Source organism: Gavialis gangeticus, unplaced genomic scaffold, assembly GCF_001723915.1.
Source record: "Gavialis gangeticus isolate Ggan-Ray unplaced genomic scaffold, GavGan_comp1, whole genome shotgun sequence".
Classification (NCBI taxonomy): Eukaryota; Metazoa; Chordata; order Crocodylia; family Gavialidae; genus Gavialis; species Gavialis gangeticus.
The window spans coordinates 4,897,391-4,914,992 of record NW_017729002.1 but is presented as its reverse complement, the minus strand read 5'-3'; the positions used below and the strand labels follow the sequence as shown (position 1 = coordinate 4,914,992).

The following is a 17,602-nucleotide window of genomic DNA, read 5'->3' as shown; positions in this document are numbered from 1 at the left end:
TTGGAGGTAGGGGGATAATATCAAATGGTTACTTCTACAGAAGTTTCTAGGAAAGCTTTGTTTACAGGAGCATCACTTATGGTTTTTGCTAGCTAGCAGCGTTGGGACAAAGTGATAATGCAAAAGTGTAGGAAGAATTTCAAGTTGAAGTTAGGCTCTGTCAGACATTCAGGTGAAGATGTGATGGGATCTGATGTGGAATCACAACAATTTTTCTTTTTGCCATGGCATAGCTACATGGTAGGAAGCGCAATTGTTATATTTTGCTTGGGATCCTGTTACATCATATTGCTGGTTCAGGGCAATCCCACAACAGTTCAAAATGTTTTTAAAATGATAATTTTGTATTTGAAAGCTCTGAATTGATTTTGTAAATCATGTTTGCACACCTAATAATGCAAACACTGAGTGGCACCTGCAACACCCTTGAAAAGATTTCAAGGCATGCCAGGGTGCTGTGTCACCACGATCTGAAGATCACTGCTGAAGAAAGTACCTAACTTCTGCATAGCAGACATTTGTCGTCATCAGCAGTGGTATGGGAACTAGACTGTTCTGCTAGTGAATGGGCCTCAAAACATCCTGTACTGCCATTATGGTATTTATAGAACACTTAAAAAAAAAAAAAAAAAAAAAAAAAAAAAAAATGGTTCTCAAATATGCCTTTTTTTCTCTTTTTTTGTTTTCTTTTTTGCAGTATTGTCTAGTACAGGGGTGGGCAAAATGCAGCCTGCCAGGCCATTCCATCCAGCCTGCGGGGCCTCTAAAAAAATTTAGGAAATTAATATTTATCTGTCCTGGGCTGCCTGTCATGGGGCCCTCAGTGGCTTGCCAAAACTCAGTAAGCAGCCCTCTGCCCAAAATAATTGCCCGCCCCTGGTCTAGTACTTCAAAATGAATAGACATTGACTAGCTCCTTGTGAACAATTTTGTATGCCTTAATCTTGCTTCAGTATTCAAAGTGTCTGGCAAAGACTGAATGTCACCAGCCAGTTATGGTGGGCGTTGTGTTTGCAAAAGTAATATCCAAAGCTGTTCTAAAACATCTGTGCTTTATACAGTGCCGAGCACAACTTACCCTGTTGCAGCCACAAATTAAATATGTACATTTTACCGTAAGTGTTTTTTGTCTGGTCTGGATATGAAGTGAGACTGAAAAATGTTTCTTCCGAAAACGTGTAAATAAAGAGAAAAGTAGTTAAGTATACAGCATTGCAAATGATCTTAAATGTTTAGCAACTCACTTGAACACTAGAAATTCAATAAGTGGAGTACATCATTTTTGTCTTTGGGAGCAGTCTTTGTTAAAATTGCTCAGAAAAAGAACCATGAACACTTCAGCAGCCCTAAGCATTTTCTTATTATTATAAAGGGTCTTACTGTACCCAGACTTCTGAGAACCAGCCAGTTCTGAGAAATAGCCTTGCCATTTTACAGGAATAGCTTGAAAAGACATGTTCTTAATTTCTTGGTATATGCTGACGCAAAAGCCAGTGAGTTTCCAGGGGTACAGGCAACCTGATTTGAAGGCCTGTTGATCAGAACTCCAAAATGTGAAATAGCTGGTTGATGGGATTAAAGCAATTTACCACCTAGCAAAAAAAACCCCCATTCCTTTTGTTCTTGAGCAGAAGGCAGGGCAGGCTGCCACTTTATAGTTTAAAGTGGCAGCCTGCCCTGCCTTCTGCCGAACGAGAGACTGCCACAACTAACTGCCTCTTTCTACAAGTGTTCTTAAGTTGGACTTCGTTTGTGACTACTACACTTATCAGCTGGTAGCAAGTGGCATCTTCAATGTTTTATTGTGCTTTAAGTTCAGTTTTCAAGTTTTACACCTTTAAAATTATGGGATAAAATTAAAATTATGGGATAAAATTATTTTCAGTTTGCATACAAATAGGTTTTGAGTCTGGGATTTTTAGAGGAATCCAAGGTATTTAGGTATTTAAATATATTCCAATGGAGTTCGAGATCCCTTAAGATCTTTCTAAAATCCCAATCTGTAAGGGTATACCTTGTCCAGTCTCTTGTTGCTTCCATGTCTTAAGCTCTAGGCATTCAGAAGTAACAGTAATACTAGCAGTTATGTTGTTCTGCCTCGTCAAAGTGACTGTTCCAATTTAATAATGTTTTGTCATAACAGCTGTTCTTACTTCCCCCAAAAGGAATTGACCCAACCAAACTGGAGAGAATTCAGCTTCCAACAGAGCATGCTGAAGAGAGAAACTCATACAACCACGTGCTTGCAGAAAGGCTCATCAGGATAATGAATTATGCTGCTCAACCAGGTAGAGTGTTTTTGATCACTTCAGCTGACTTTTGTGTAGCTATAAACTATGAAAAGATGGCACTTAGTACCCTTAACATTAAGGCTATCAGGTCCTTTATCCTTCTGGGGAAGGAACTTGGTGCTACACAGTTTCCAGCTACCACAGTTTCCAGCTACCACATACTACTTGGATAACATGGACATCTTGCCTGCGAAAGACAAATGGTCATCTTCCATTGGAGTCGCTGCATTTTTATCTGAGTAATTAATGCTGTGTTCAAGATGGAGCAGGGAGGTCTGTCATACTACTGTGTTGCTAAGCAAACCATTCAGCAAGCAATGACCAGAGAGGGAGCTTCCATTTGTAAATGACTGTAGGATCTAATTTTGCAAATCAGTGTGCTGAAATATTTCAATTTGCCTCAATAGTCTCCTCAAAGTATTGGTTAACTCCACATACAAATTTTTACAACCTTGTGCCTATTCCTAGGAAATTGACCTTCATTTGTTTGGCTGCAAATTTTTCAATCTTTTTTAAAAATTTTCTTTTAGGTTCAAAATTGTGTGTTTAAGTGACAGTCTATGGGGATGATTTAATAGATTTCATAGACATTTGGGCTGGAAGGGACCCCAGAGGATCATCGAGTCCAGCCCTCTGCCCCAGGGGCAGGAAGTCAGCAGGGATCATAGGATCCCAGCAAGATAAGCATCCAAATGTGTCTTGAAGGCGTTCAAAGTGGGTGCTCGAACTGCCTCTGGTGGCAGCCTATTCCAAACCTTGGGGGCTCGCACAGTGAAGAAGTTCTTTCTTATGTCCAGCCTGAACCGGTCACAGTGGAGTTTGTGATTGTTCGATCTTGTCATCCCTTGGGGGGCTCTGGTGAATAGTCATTCCCCCAGATACTGATGAGTAACCCGATAAGCTTATAGGTGGCCACCAGATCACCCCTGAGCCCATTGCTCTCAGCCTCTCATCATAAGGTTTGTTTTCCCGACCTCTGATCGTGCACATGTCTCTCCTCTGCACCTTCTCAAGCTTCTCTACATCCCTTTTGAATTGTGGAACCCAAAACTGGACTTGGTAGTCCAGCTGCGGCCTCACCAAGGCCGAGTAAAGCGAGACAAAGATGTCCTGGGATCTGCTTGAGAAGCATCTATGGACGCAAGCCAGCGTTTTGCTTGCTTTACTAGCTGCAGCATCTCACTGAAAGTTCATGTTCATCTTGTGGTCAATCATGACCCCCAAGTCCTTTTCATCCATAGTGCTAGCCAGCATAGCACTGCCAAGCCTATAAGCATGCTGCTGGTTTTTGTTCCCAAGGTGGAGAACCTTGCATTTTTAAGTGTTGAACACCATCAGGTTCTCATCTGCCAATTTCGTGAGTCTGTCCAGATCTGCCTGGATCACCTTCCTATCCTCAGGTGTGGATGCTTTCCTCGATTTCTTGCGGCTCCAAATTTCACTCCAATTTGGAGTGCTTTGAATTCAGAGTGCACTTCAAATAGTACATCTGTCCAAGGTGTTAAGCTGTGCCAAGCCACATGTTCTGAGACTGCATATGCTTGCAGAAGGAAGGGGTATGTTTTATTTCCCCTCTATTTAAATAAAAAGCATGTCCATTCCATCATAGAATCATAGGGCTGGAAGGGACCCCAAAGGATCATCGGGTCCAGCCCGCTGTATGAGCAGGAAGAACATCTGGGATCAGGTGACCCCAGCCAGGTGACCATCCAGTCTTCTCTTGAAGACCTCTAGGCTAGATGATTGCACCACCTCTGGGGGAAACTTGTTCCATAATCTGGACACCCTAGTTGCAAAGAAGTTTTTCCTAATGTTTTAGCCCGAAACTATCTTCCAGGAGTTTATGGCCATTGTTTCTAGCTTTCCCCCAGGGCGCCCTGGTGAACACTTGTTCACTGAGCCCCTGATGTACACCTCTGATAAAGCAGTAAGCCACAATCAGGTCCCTTCTTAGCCTTTTTCTTTTCTTTAGGCTGAAGAGTCCAAGATCCCTCAGCCTCTCCTCGTATGGCTTACCATGCAAGTCCCTGATCATACACATGGCCCTTCTCTGGACCCTCTTAAGCTTAGGATATAATACAGTTTGCCCAGGGGTGTTGCTTTAGGGATTTTGAATTGTTTCATCCCTATTTTATTTTCCCCTTCCCCTTTCAACACACCTCCAGATGCTCTGGAGAATGGTGGGGTGGGTTTCAGTTGGCTTTATCTTTTTTGATCCATTCTTTCTCCCTCTACAACTTTTGAAGGTGTGCCTCTGAACTCAGTGCTGCAGAGAAAAGACCTAGGGGTTATAGTAGACCATAAGCTGAGTGTGAGCCAATAGTGTGCTCTTCTTGCAAGAAAAGGCCATTAGCATACTGGGTTGTGTTAACAGGCATACAACTTGCAAATCAAGGGAAGTGATTCTCCTGTTCTGTTTGGCACTGGTGAGATCTCAGCTGGAGTACTGTCTAGGTTAGGCTCCCACACTTCAAGAAGCCTATGGAGAGATTGGAAAGAGTCTAACAGAGAACAATAAAACTGATTAGAGATCTGGAGAGCATGATGTATGGGGAAAGACTGAAAGTACTAGGGTTACTTAGTCTGGGGAAGAGAAGATAGAGGGGGGGATTTTATAAGCCTTCAAATATCTGAAGGGTGGTTACAGAGAGGCAGGAGATAGCCTTTTCTCTGTTGCTGTAAGATACTGGACTAGGAGCAATGGTCTCAAGATGAAGTGGAGGAAATTGTTAGGTTGGAGGTTAGGAAGAGCCTCCTTACCGTGAGGGTGATCAAGCATTGGAACAGGCTACCTAGTGAGGTTGTGAAATCTCCATTCCAGGACATTTTCAAGAGTAGGTTGGACAGACACTTGGCCTGGAATAGGTTAATCACAGGTGATTTGCCTTGATCAGGGGACTGGACTTTGCAAGGGCCCTTCCAGCCCTACTTCCTTATAGTTAATCATAACTAACCACATAAATATGAGTCTATGTTCATGACTTGGGTTACCTCTGTTCCAAAACCATTTCCTTCTGTATAAAGTCTTGGTTCTTCTGATATCTGCTCATGAATGCAAGCTGTTACTTTTAGATGAGTGTGGTCACAGCAGAGCTACTGACCAATTGCTTCCAAAAATCCAAAAACAGTCTCAATTCTGAACAAAATCACTATCTTCCCCGAGTCATGCACAGCCTGAGGGTTTGCTTTGACCCTGCTCTCCCTAGATACCCATATAGAGGCCGCATGTGAATCTTATACGTTTTATTCAGCAAAACCTTTATTATATGAGGTCCTCATTCTAACATGAGTGTTTATCCAATTCTTATCTTGCATTTGTAGTTTTGACTCCCTCAGTCTTGCAACCGCATTTCTAATTAATATTCTTCCAGGCTCATTACATTATCCTTGCTGCTGTCGCCTTTCCATCATGTCAAACATCAGTTGCCTTGCTTTTAAGGCCACTCACAGGCTATCGTCCTCCTTCCTGTTTTCCATAAGTTATTTGGATATCAGTGCTCACAACTGCTCAGCCAGTGATGCCAACCTGTACTGCTTTTACTTATCAGTTTTTCAAGCCAGCACTCCTATCTTCCACTCTGTTATCCTCATTCACAGGAAGAACACACCATAAACTCCTTATCCTACTTCCAATTTCTCCTTAAAATTCTAGAAAAATGTTGCCAACAATTGGTCAGCTGGTAGGCCCACACTACAAACTGTTGCACTGACCAGTGTTGTCTTTGCTTGTTCATCCAATATGCCTGGATCCACACACATTCTTATATCTATGTATAAGTTCTTCAAGGTAAAGGAAGTCTGTTATGTATTTGTGCAGCCTCTAGCATTGGTGGGGGGGGTCATGAAGAGCTGACTCAAGCAGGGTGTGGGGCCCAGGGCAAATCAGCTTGTGCAGGGCCCTGCCCCTGCCCTGATCTCGCGTTCACTGGATGTGAAGAAGCTGCCACCACAATTGGGGGAGAGGGAGGTTAGCAAGTGGCCGGATGTGGAGGTGGCGACTCAGTTACCGTGGCCACTCTGTCCAGCTCTGTGGGGCCCCCCAAAGCATGGGGCCTGGGGCAGTCGCCCTGATTCGCCACCCCCCTACAGACAGCACTGGGGTCATGGTCTGTGACTGGGGTCCCAAAGGCTACTGCCATACAAAACAACTAGGGAATAGAGTTATCTGGCTCCCTTCCCCAGACTTTTTAAACTTCTGTTACTTGATGCAGTCTGGCTTAGCTCCAAGTCAAAACACTTCGCTTTTAGTAGCATTTTACACACTCTAGAGGACAGTTTTCCTTTAACAGATTACTTTTACCAAAGACAAAAATGATCTTTGATATAGGGTGCTTTGCAAGATTATAATCTTGGTGCCTACGTGCTTATTAAGAAAACATGGTATGGTGCTGTGTGGCACTGGTGAGTGCAGTTTAATATGGTATGTGGCAGTTTGAAGCGGGGGGGGAAAGGAGGCAACTCATGAAAAGTTTCTGATAATGAATAAATACCCTGTATGCTGGAATTAATAATTTTTCTTTCTTTAGATGGAAGAATCCGTTTGGCAACATTAGAACTTGGCTGTCTGTTACTTAAGCAGCTGGTATTATCTAAAAGTGGCAGTATTATAAAAGATGTTCATCTTGCTTGCCTTGAGGTAGTTATATTGTATACTTGGATTGGTAAATGGTTACTAGGTTGTCTTTCTTAAGGAAGAGTTCTCAGTGTTTGATGCTTACAGGACCAATACTTAAGGGTGGTTATCATAACAACTGGACATGAGCTAAAACTGTAAATAGTTGTCCTGTTAAGTTTAACTACTAAACCAGTTTCATTTAGGTAGACTTGTATAATTAATTTGAAGAATTAGAAGTTAGAACCCGAAGTTCTCTGTTCTGCTGTTGCTTTATTTTGTGCACTCTGTGGGCCCAAAGTGTATGCATCTAAGTAGCCTTTAAACCCAAGTGATAAATTGATATGAAACTAAGTTTGGTTAGATTAAAAGGATTTTGCGACTGCAGGTTGTGGGCTGTGGTGTTAAAACCTATTTACTGGACAAGCTTTCTTTTGAATGTTTTAGGTTGATTGATAGTAAATTGATTATTTAATTGGAACATAACTGATGTTCCATGTTTATGCACTCCTCTTAGGGGGCCAGAGAAGAAAGCGTTCATCTCCTTCGGCGTTTCTATAAGGTATGTATTTATGAATTTAAGGATAAAAATAATAGTCTTACTATAAATATTCCATCTTCCAATGTGGTGTAGAATATCCTTCTCCCTGCTTTCTTTTCTCCCTTTCTGTGTGTGGGCATATGTGAGTAAAAATATATATTCTGTTTTCTGTGCTTATATAAAACATGTAAAGAAAGATACTATTTAATACTGGGGGTTAGAGTTTTGTCCATGTTGAGCCACCAGGCTGCATAAGTTTTGAGGTGAGGGAGGAACTCCATATTTGTGATACAGAAGGAATTATTACACCGGCAGGTGTTCCTTGGAAACGGTTCAGAAGCTTGGACTTGGATTATAGGCCAAAATTCAGGTGAGGTGTCAAAGTACGTGTCTGTATCATATAGGGTTTGCATTTATCTCCTGTTTCATTGACCCAAATCTGAAACACAAAACTTCACTTATCAGACTTTCAGAATTAATCGGACACAAGGTTATTTATGGCACTATTTGCTCAGCATTCCTTTTCCCCCTTAGTGTCTCAAAGATTTCTTCTTTCACCATTTAAGGCTATACACAGGCATAGCTTTTAACCACTTTAATAGGGAAGGAGGAGTTCCTACTCCAAGCCACACATCAGCCGTCATGATGCAACTGTTACCTCTGCATGCTCCTGAGGCCATGCGAGTGAGCTGTATCATTAATTTTAACCCTGTTTTGTTCAATTAACATTGCATGTAATTAACATTACAACAGATTTGCTATGCTTGCATTGCTGTAGACATGTGCAAAGGTTGACATCTTCAGCAGTCCCTTGCAGTTGAGAGTGATTGATTGTCTTCCATGGTTGTCTTATATGTGGGTCTGAAGATGCCTGACAAGGCCAATACAGGATCAACAGATTCTGCTGCACATCTTTCCATACAGGGTGGGTGCTTCCATATTCTTGATTTGGCTCATGACACACTATTTATTGCACTTCCGCTCTTTCACCTCCTTGTGTTGTCATAATGTTTCAAAGTACTGAGATCCTTTCAGCAGACCCTTCCTCCATTTGGGGCAGTCCTGGGCAGAAGCAGCCTCCCATGAGTTGATGTCTGTTGCATTTTTTTCAAGTTGGCCTTGCGTACGCTCTTGAAGTGCTTTCTCTGCCCTCCTCTTGAGCATACACCCTGACTGAGCTGGAAGAATAAAACGTGCCTTGCGAGTCTGGAGTTGGGCATCCAGATGACATGGCCAGCCCAGCAAAGTTGATATTGGATGATCCTTGCCTCAATACTAGTGGTATTTGCTTGCAAGAGGACACTAATGTTGGTGAGTTTATCTTCCCACTGGATTTGAAGGATCTTCTGCAGACACAGTTTGGTGGTACTTCTGTAATGACTTGTGGGATCTCCTGTATATTGTCTCTCAGCTCAGTACAGTAAGGTGGAGATCACAACTGCTTGATAAACCATGAGCTTGGTTTCAGATCTGATGATGTGACCTTTTGAACACCTGTTTTCTCAGTTGTCCAAAGGTTGCACTTCTTCAGTTAAGGCAATGTTGGATTTCTTCGTTGATGTCAGCCTTCCGAGAGACATAGTTTCTGAGGTATGGGAAGTACTCTGTGTTCTCCAGTCTCACCGTGAATCTGACTTACTATTGATGGAGGACCTTTAGTCTTCTGAATATTAAGCATCAGTCCCATTTTCTCATATGCCGTGGTAAAGATGTCAACAACTGCCTGAATGTCTGCTTCCAAATGAGCACATGCTACAGCATCATCAGCAAACTGGAGCTTGATGATTTGAGGTTGGGGTGAACTTGGTTTTGGCTTTGAGTCAGCTGAATTTAAGCAGTACACCATTTCATTTAGTAGTTCAGCTCCACTCTGACTGGAAGTTTGGTGGTCAGATCATGTTAAGAAATATTGAAAAGAGCATTGGAGTGATGACACAGCCTTGCTTAACTCCCATCATAACCTCAAAGGGATCTGTGATAGATTTGTTACTGAGAGCCACCTCTCACATACCATCATGGAGCAGGAAAAGAATGGTGATTATTTCTGTGGCATCTATACTTCAGAAAGCTCCTCCGTAGCGCTTTTCAAAGGCTTTCATGAGGTCAAAGAAAACCATGTAAAGTGATTTGTGTTCCTGGATTTTTCCCTGCAGCTGGTGAGCTGTGAAGATCATGTCAGTTGTGCCTCTTGATGCCCTAAACCCACACAGAGATTCTGGGAGGAGTTCTTTACCAAGGGGAAGGGGATGGTTCAGGAGGGTTCTTACAATGATCTTTCCTGTGGTGGACAGCAAGGCAGTCTCTAATTTTCAATCAGACTTGTCTCCTTTCTTGAAGATTGTCACAATCATGATGTCCCTGAGATCATCTGGGATTTCCTTATCATTCCAAATCCTTAAAATGAGGGCATGGAGCTATGATATGAGCTGCTCCTCCCCCCTGCTGAAGATTGCATGCAGCCATAACAGTTGCATGGTAACAGTTCATGCCCTATTTTATTTGATGATAATATATTTGTAAAATCTGTCTGTACCCAAAACAACACATTTCCAACACTTCATTCCTCTCAGTGTAGTGTAAGTAAAAGATGAGGATTGAAATATGAGCATTTTGGACATTTTAACTCCTAAGTAATGAACTGTGATGTCATGTTAAATATTCCAAAATGATTAACAAACACCGCACTTTTATCCCTTTGTTAGCTAAGGAGAGTTTTAAGAATCGCTGAAAGATGATACAGGATTTCTGTTTTGGTTTTTAATTTATTAGTGGCCTATGGTAAATGTGTAAAGAAAAATAGGTGGCATGAGCAAGTGTTTATAATGCATACATTTTTATGAGAAACAAATATTTCATTTTTTTTAAAGGGAGAAGAAATTTTTCTAGATATGTTTGAAGATGAATACCGGAGTATGACAGTGAGTAACTAGGAAACAGTGAAGTGTTTGTTTCTTGAATTGGAAGAAATTAATATGTTTGTCTTTAATTGTGTGTTTTTGTTTGCTCTCAATACTGTGCGTGTATGTAGCTCCTCTACCTAAAAATTGACAGGGTTTCATTAACCCTCCCCTTCCCCCCCAGGTATTATAAAAAATCATATATGGAGATTACCTCTTATCCCTTAGGAACTGCGGAACTGCTTAACTGTAGAAACAATTAGAAGGATTTTTCACATCCTACTTTCCTCTTCTTAGGAATATATAATGTAGGAATAAATAACCAATAACTCTACTTTCAATGCAGGATTCCAGTTTGGGTAAGTACTTCTCTCCTTGAATAGGGAATGGAATCATAATGAGTAAATAGCACCTAAAAGCATACATCTCTTCTTAAAGTGTTAGAATCATAGAAAGTTAGGGTTGGGAGGGACCTCAGGAGGTCATCTAGTCCAACCCCCTGCTCAAAGCAGGACCATCCCCAGCTAGATCATCCCGGCCAAAGCTTTGTCTAGCTGGGTCTTGAAAACCCCCAAGGATGCAGCTTGCACCACCTCTCTGAGTAACCTGTTCCAGTGTTTTACTCCTATCTTAGTGAGAAAATTCTTCCTAATATGTAGCCTAACCTTCCCTTGCTGCAACTTGAGACCTTGTTCTGTCACTGATGACAACAGTTTAGCTCCATCCTCTAGAGCTACCCTTCAAGTAGTTAAAGGCTGCTATCAAATCCCCCCTCAGATTTAAATAAGCCCAGTTCCCTCAGCCCTCCTCAGAAGTCATTTGCCCAAGCCCCTGAACCATTTTCATTGCCCTCTGCTAGACTCTCTCCAATTTGTCCACTTCTTTTCTGCAGTAGGAGGCCCAAAACCGAACACAGTACTCCAGGTATGGCCTCACCACTGCTGAAAAGAAGGGAATAATCACCAGGGATCCTGTTTTTTTTTCTGATTTAAAACAATCCCCAATTTTCACTTAAAGTAACCCCAAATCCACATTTTTTTTCCATAATTGAAATGAAACACCCAGTGTAAGCACTATAAATGAAACTGGGTATTTCATTTAAATCACAAAAATGTAAATTTGGGGTTACTTTTTTTTAAAACTGAAAATTGGGGATTGTTTTAAATCAGAAAAAACTAGGATCCCTGATAATCACTTCCCTTGACCTGCTGTCAACACACCTACCACTGCAGTCTTCTTTGCAGCGAGGGAACACTGTTGTCTTGTATTCAGCTTATTGTCCACTGTAACCCTAGGTCCTTTTCTGCACAGCTGCTGGCCAGCCAGTCAGTCTCCAGCCTGTACTGGTGCAAGGGATTGATCCGTCCTGTTATACTTCTTATGTAAAGCCCGCTCCAGAATCTTGACCAGCTTGCCCACGAGTTGATAATTACAGATGATTTGGTGATCTAAGCAATAGCATTAATGGGAACTGATATTACTATGCTTAACATTGGCTAGAGGAGAAAGTCTTCTCAAAGTGCAAACCTGATTTTGGAGAGAATTGATATTTAACTAATTTAACATAGTTAATATTTTCTTAAATAGCTGCATTGTCTCTGTGTTGTTAAAACAGTACTCCAGGCTTTTTTGACTATTATCACTAATATTTTTCCCTGTTAGTAGCAGAGGGCTAAACAATTTGATCATTTGTATTTTAAAATGTAGAATTTTAGTTTTTGTTGAAGGAGGGGTGGGGGAGCCTATCAGGACAAACCTTAGAAAAAAAGTCTGTTCTGTGGAATATTGACATAACTAATCTGAAATGTAAGTCTCTAAAACCAGTAATGTGGTTCTAATTTGTATGTTAAAAAACAAACAAAAAACACTGCTGGGTGTTTCTTTTGTTTAATTCTCTAATTTCATGTCATGAGCTGAGTACACTACTACACTTTTTTTTAATTCCTTCAAATGCAATATGAGGGCCAGATTCTTTTTTCCCATCAGTATTGGATGTAATCCTATTGATTTTGTTGGTACTGCTTGATTCGCATTAGTGGAACTGAGAGGACTGGGTTCTGAGGGTGTGTTTATGACATGCTGGCATTGTATCCCAGCCAGGATGCTTCCATGTATGCCCTGCTTGTGTACTTCTATTCATACGCTGTAAACCTGGGAAGAGCATTGTTGAGGCCACTCCAGGATCATCCTTCTGTTCAGAGTTATTTCACTGGTACACTTCCAGGTTTGGAGCACATGAGGAGGAGGAGCAGGTGACTGAACATGCTTGGAAACATCTTGGCTGCTATATCACAGTAAAACTGTTCTGGAACAGGGAAGTACGATCTTTAGTAATGGAGGCTGTTGAGGTTTTATGAGCTTGTGCAACTCTGCCTTTAATGGGATTGCACGTGTCAATGATTTGTACATGGTAAACAATTCCTTTTAAGTGGAAAGAGGAACTGAATCCAGTTCACCCTGTGTGTGACTGGGCTAAGAGAAGTAAAAAGCTGCCATTGCATTATCCTCAGCAGATAGGATTTCAAATAGAGACTGAACTAGTATTTTGAGTAATGTGGTACCATTTCTCTACTTCAGCTTGTCAGGTCAGGACCATAGAAACTATTAGCGTCTTTCTTTTGAACTCTGGTTGCTTTTATCAGTTAGACAAGCGTGATCAGCTTGGTGTTCCCTTTTTATCATCAGGGTATCTAGTTCACCTTATCAGGACTTTGCATTGCTTATGGTTTCACATTCACAATAGCACTATCATTAATTTAGAATTCTGTGTTTTGTCCTGTGGTATTAAATCCACCAGGCTTATTTCCTGAGCAGCTTTAGTCTTAGGTGTGCATCTTGGCAATACTCAGATTGTGGCTGTTTGCAAAAAAACAAACAAACAAAGTTATCAAAGCACCATAGGTTTTTGTACTGAACTGGAATGTATTTATTGTAATTCATGTGACTTCGTATATGTTGTCATTGCTCTCTCTCTCTTTGATCAACCTGAACTATTCATCTAATTTCTGAGGAAGTCAGGACAAAGTGTCATTATTATAGATTCCTAAGGTGTGTTACTTCTAAAGATGTAATTCTAAGCCAAGTCAGTTCTTTGTTTGCAATGAGGAATTCCAGATAATTTATTTTGGGAAGACAGTGGATTATAGTGCTTAAATCCTTACGTCTGTCGGCTCTGGTTTGTTTTACCACATCTAGAGCAAGCCATCACAAAATCAATAGCACTACTTCCAGTTATTTTTTGGCTACCTTGTGTTGCCCAATACAATGCTTGCTTCATTTTCTTCAGAACCCTTTGACGTACTGTCAGTGTACTCCAGTGTACCCAGAAATTAAATTGTAAATATATAGAGTTTGGGATTCTATTAATCTAGGGTTTTTTATCTTGACAATTGAACAAATTAAGATTGTCAATGTTTAGACTTTGACTTAAATGATACACCATATCTGGGGTTCTTGAAATACTCTATATGCTGGTTTTGTAGTTTGTATTAGAAGTGGAAGTTGTATTTGGAAGTAAAAGTGTCAACTTGATTGCCATATTGCATGTTAAACATGAAATTATTTCTACAGATTAAACCCATGAATGTAGAGTACTTGATGATGGATGCCTCTATTCTACTGCCTCCAACGGGGACTCCACTAACTGGTATTGATTTTGTGAAAAGACTGCCATGTGGAGATGTGGAAAGAACACGAAGAGTGAGTAAGCCTATCTTTCCCCCATATTGAAATAATACAAAAGACCTTTCTAAACAATCGTCAGCCTTCACCTTCCATGGACAAATATTTTTTACATGAAAAACAAATTAAACAGTTAAAATTATTATTGTTCTTGCACACTTGAAGTGTTGTTTTTCTACAAATAAATTGGCCTAGAAATAGCATTGTAAGATTCAAGATGGGGAAAATCTCATCTCTGTATCAGTTCATACCCTCCCCAGTGCACAAATGTTTTTAATGCTGTATTTCTTGTACTTGGCAGACCCAGGAATCCAGAAAGCAGGCAGGCTATTTAGCCTCCAGTGCCCCTACTCACAGGAATGGGCCTGGCTGTCAGTGGCCTAATGAACTCCAGCTAGTCCCATTTGCCTGGGAGGGCATGGCTGCTTACATATTCATTGCCTGTCTGCCTACTCAACAGAACTTGCCTTATCTGAATCCTGGCTCCTAGCTCCAGCTTGAATCCTGACAGCCATCTGCTTTCTTCTGACTCCAGGCCAGATGCTTGGATCATGGCTTTAGTCCAATGATTACCCTTACAGACAGCTGCCTGCTCTGGACCTGTTGGCTTGTGACTGGTCTGGATCCCTGTTTCCTGCTCCTGACTTCTCTGCCTTGTGGCTACATCTGAGTAACCACCTATGTCCCAGTCCCTTACAGATGTCAGCCTCCTGACTCGCATGCTCTTGGTCATAGGAAATTAGGGCTAGGAGAGACCTCGCAAGGTCATCTAGTCTAGCCCCTTGTTCAGGGCAGGATTGTCCCCAATTTAATCATCCCAGCCAAGTGTCTACCCAGTCTACTCTTGAAAATTTCTGGGGATGGAGATTCCACTGCTTTTGTAGGTAACCTGTTCCAGTGCTTGACCACCCTCAATCAGAAAGTTCCTCTTAATCTCCTTTCCTTTGTTGCAACTTGAAGCTATTGCTAACAGTCCTGACCCCTGTGGCCACAGAGAACACCCCATCTTCATGCTTTCTATAATCACCCTTCAGGTATTTCAAGACTTACCAGATTTCCCTCCTGACTTATGACTCCTAGTTTGAACCCTTGCTTCTTGATGTTACTAGCTCATGACACTTCAGTGCAGTGATTCTCAGCCAGGGTGCTGGAGTATCCAAGGTGCTTTCAGGTACTTTGAAGGGTGCCATGAGCTATGAAGAGATAAGCAGATAAGCACGGGCTAAGACTTTTCCCTTCCTGGATGATTTCCCCACTGCCCAGCCTCTCTGGAAGGAGGTAAGCGCTGTCATACATAAACTAATTCTTGAAATTGGGTGCCACTGAATTCACAAAAGTTATGGGTGGCACCTGGAGTCCAGTGAAGGATGACTGGAGTTCAGTGAGGGGGGTCTCTTGAGTCCTAGAAGGTTGAGAACCACTGCTTTTAATGTCAGGCCCTAGCCTCCCATCTTGGTTTTTGCCTGACAATAAGTTGGACTCACAGAATTGGGCTTTCACTATTTGACCTGGAAGTATCCAGTAACTAGTGAATCTTTAAGATTTTTCCAATAATCTGTTTTAAATCTTCTCTCCTTTGTTCATCTGTAATTATCTTACATGGAAATCAATCCTTTTGTTGTTTGCATTGCAGTAGTTGCTTGAAGCTCTCTTGTACTAGACACTGCTCATAGACATAGCAAAAAACAGCCCTATAGCCTTCTGTTGTCAGCAAGCAAAGTCAGAGTTGGGGTCAGTTTCTGATGATGTGAGAACAAGAGGAAGGAGAATCTTAAGAATGGTGTATAGTAGGAAATGACAAGATCTGGGTGTTGCAACGAAAGCTGAGGCAAATATGACAATTGGATTACTGGCAGGGAAATGATTAGCTTTCGTATGTTAAGTTAATGAGACCATCCACAAGGAGCTCTGAGGCAAAGGTAAAGGATTAGATTTGCAGTTATTTTTGCATCATGGACATGAGAACAGATTGAATGAATATCATTATATGATGGAAAGTGGAATAAGAGGAGGAGAGTATTGAGTGACTGAGCTTGTTAAACTTCTCTCGGAACAAGTGAAAGGCAGGCTTGAAAATAGATAGGAGAATTGAGAGTTAACAGTCTTGAGTTCAGTCATGTTAAAATATCAGTGTGATTTAGAAGTGAGTAGAGAAATCAGAGGGTGAGATTAGAAGTAGGTACCAGTGGGCGCATCTACACAAGATGCTAAAAGTGCAGTAGACTAACTCGACTGCATGATGGCACATCAAGGCTAATGCACAGTAGAATTATTCTATTGGACATTAGTGTCACCTAAAAGACGTGCCAATGTTATACAGGCATTAAACTTAATGCACTGGAATTATGGCACATTAATTCATGTGTAGACATGCCCAGTGAATGGAGAAACACTACTCCTTAAGAAATAAAGTAAGGAAGGGCAGAGGAAATTGTAGTGTAAAAAAAAAAAAAAAAGTCTGCATAATTTTAGGATTCCAAACAGATTTTTCATCCATATTTAAATATGTTAATTAAGTTAAGGAGGCTATAAAGGTCCTCAGGGGAAATTTGTATGTTGTTTTAATTAAAGCTCTTTTCATTCTACCAAAGATCACATTCATTAAATTACTCTTCCTTTGAAAATCACAATTTGAGTGTCCTTTGGTACTAGGATTATAATATTGGGCTGTTGCCTTTGCAAGTGTTGAATTGATCACGAAGCTAGAGAACCACACTTTCCTACTTAATACTTGAGATCTTGTTAGATGTGTGTGCATTTTGGGGGCATGTTTATTTCTGAAGTAAAACAGCCATTTCCAAGAATGTTATAAATATACTTTGGCTATCAATGCTGATTCTAAATATTTCATCTAAGTTTCATAGCAACATGGTTTGTATTTTATCACACTTAACATTGAACAGTATCATTCTTAGAAAGCAAAAAAAAAACCACCCCAGTTTCCTAGAATTCAGTTTCCTCTGAGGTATTTGAGAATAATAATAAGAAATACTTCATTGAAATGTGTTAGCATTCTCTCTTAGTGTTATGCTACGAGTATCAGCTAAATAAGAAATGAAAATGTTCAAAAGCAGGTTTGTTAAATATCTTAAGGTTCTGCTGCACAATTTCTTTTCATAACAAATTAACATAATCTCTTTTGCTCTCTCCTGTACAATGTAGAGGGGTTAAAATTTCATAGTTTCATAGTTTGTAGGGTCAGAAGGAACCTGGGCAGATCATCAAGTCCGACTGCCTGCCATGGCAGGAAAGAGTGGCAGCAAGGTGATTGTCTAGCCTTGTCTTAAAGACCCCCAAGGTAGAAGCCAGCATCACTTCGCTTGGAAGTTGGTTTCAGATTCTAGCCACCCTGACAGTGAAGTAGCACCTCCTGATGTCTAGTCCGAATCTACCCTCTGCCAGCTTGTGACCATTATTTCTAGTCACTCCTGGTAGTGCTCGGGGGAACAGGAACTCCCCCAATGCCTGTTGGTCCCCTCTGATTAGTTTGTAGCAGGCCACTAGATCCCCCCTCAGCCTTCTCTTGTGGAGGCTGAACAGGTTCAGGTCCCGTAGCCTCTCCTCGTAGGGCCTGCCCTGC

The 17,602-nt window shown here is 41.2% G+C and overlaps 1 protein-coding gene across 5 annotated transcripts in view; it reads left to right on the top strand.

The window, feature by feature from the left end:
* CLEC16A (C-type lectin domain family 16 member A) overlaps positions 1–17,602 on the top strand; it is a 226,372-nt gene that overhangs the window by 87,115 nt on the left and 121,655 nt on the right. For all 5 annotated transcript variants that reach the window (XM_019507460.1, XM_019507458.1, XM_019507457.1 and 2 more), the window contains 5 exons: positions 2,166–2,288; positions 6,818–6,927; positions 7,421–7,465; positions 10,312–10,362; positions 13,912–14,040. In XM_019507460.1, the coding sequence (XP_019363005.1) occupies positions 2,166–2,288; positions 6,818–6,927; positions 7,421–7,465; positions 10,312–10,362; positions 13,912–14,040 (458 nt within the window). The remainder of the gene's footprint in view (positions 1–2,165; positions 2,289–6,817; positions 6,928–7,420; positions 7,466–10,311; positions 10,363–13,911; positions 14,041–17,602) is intronic.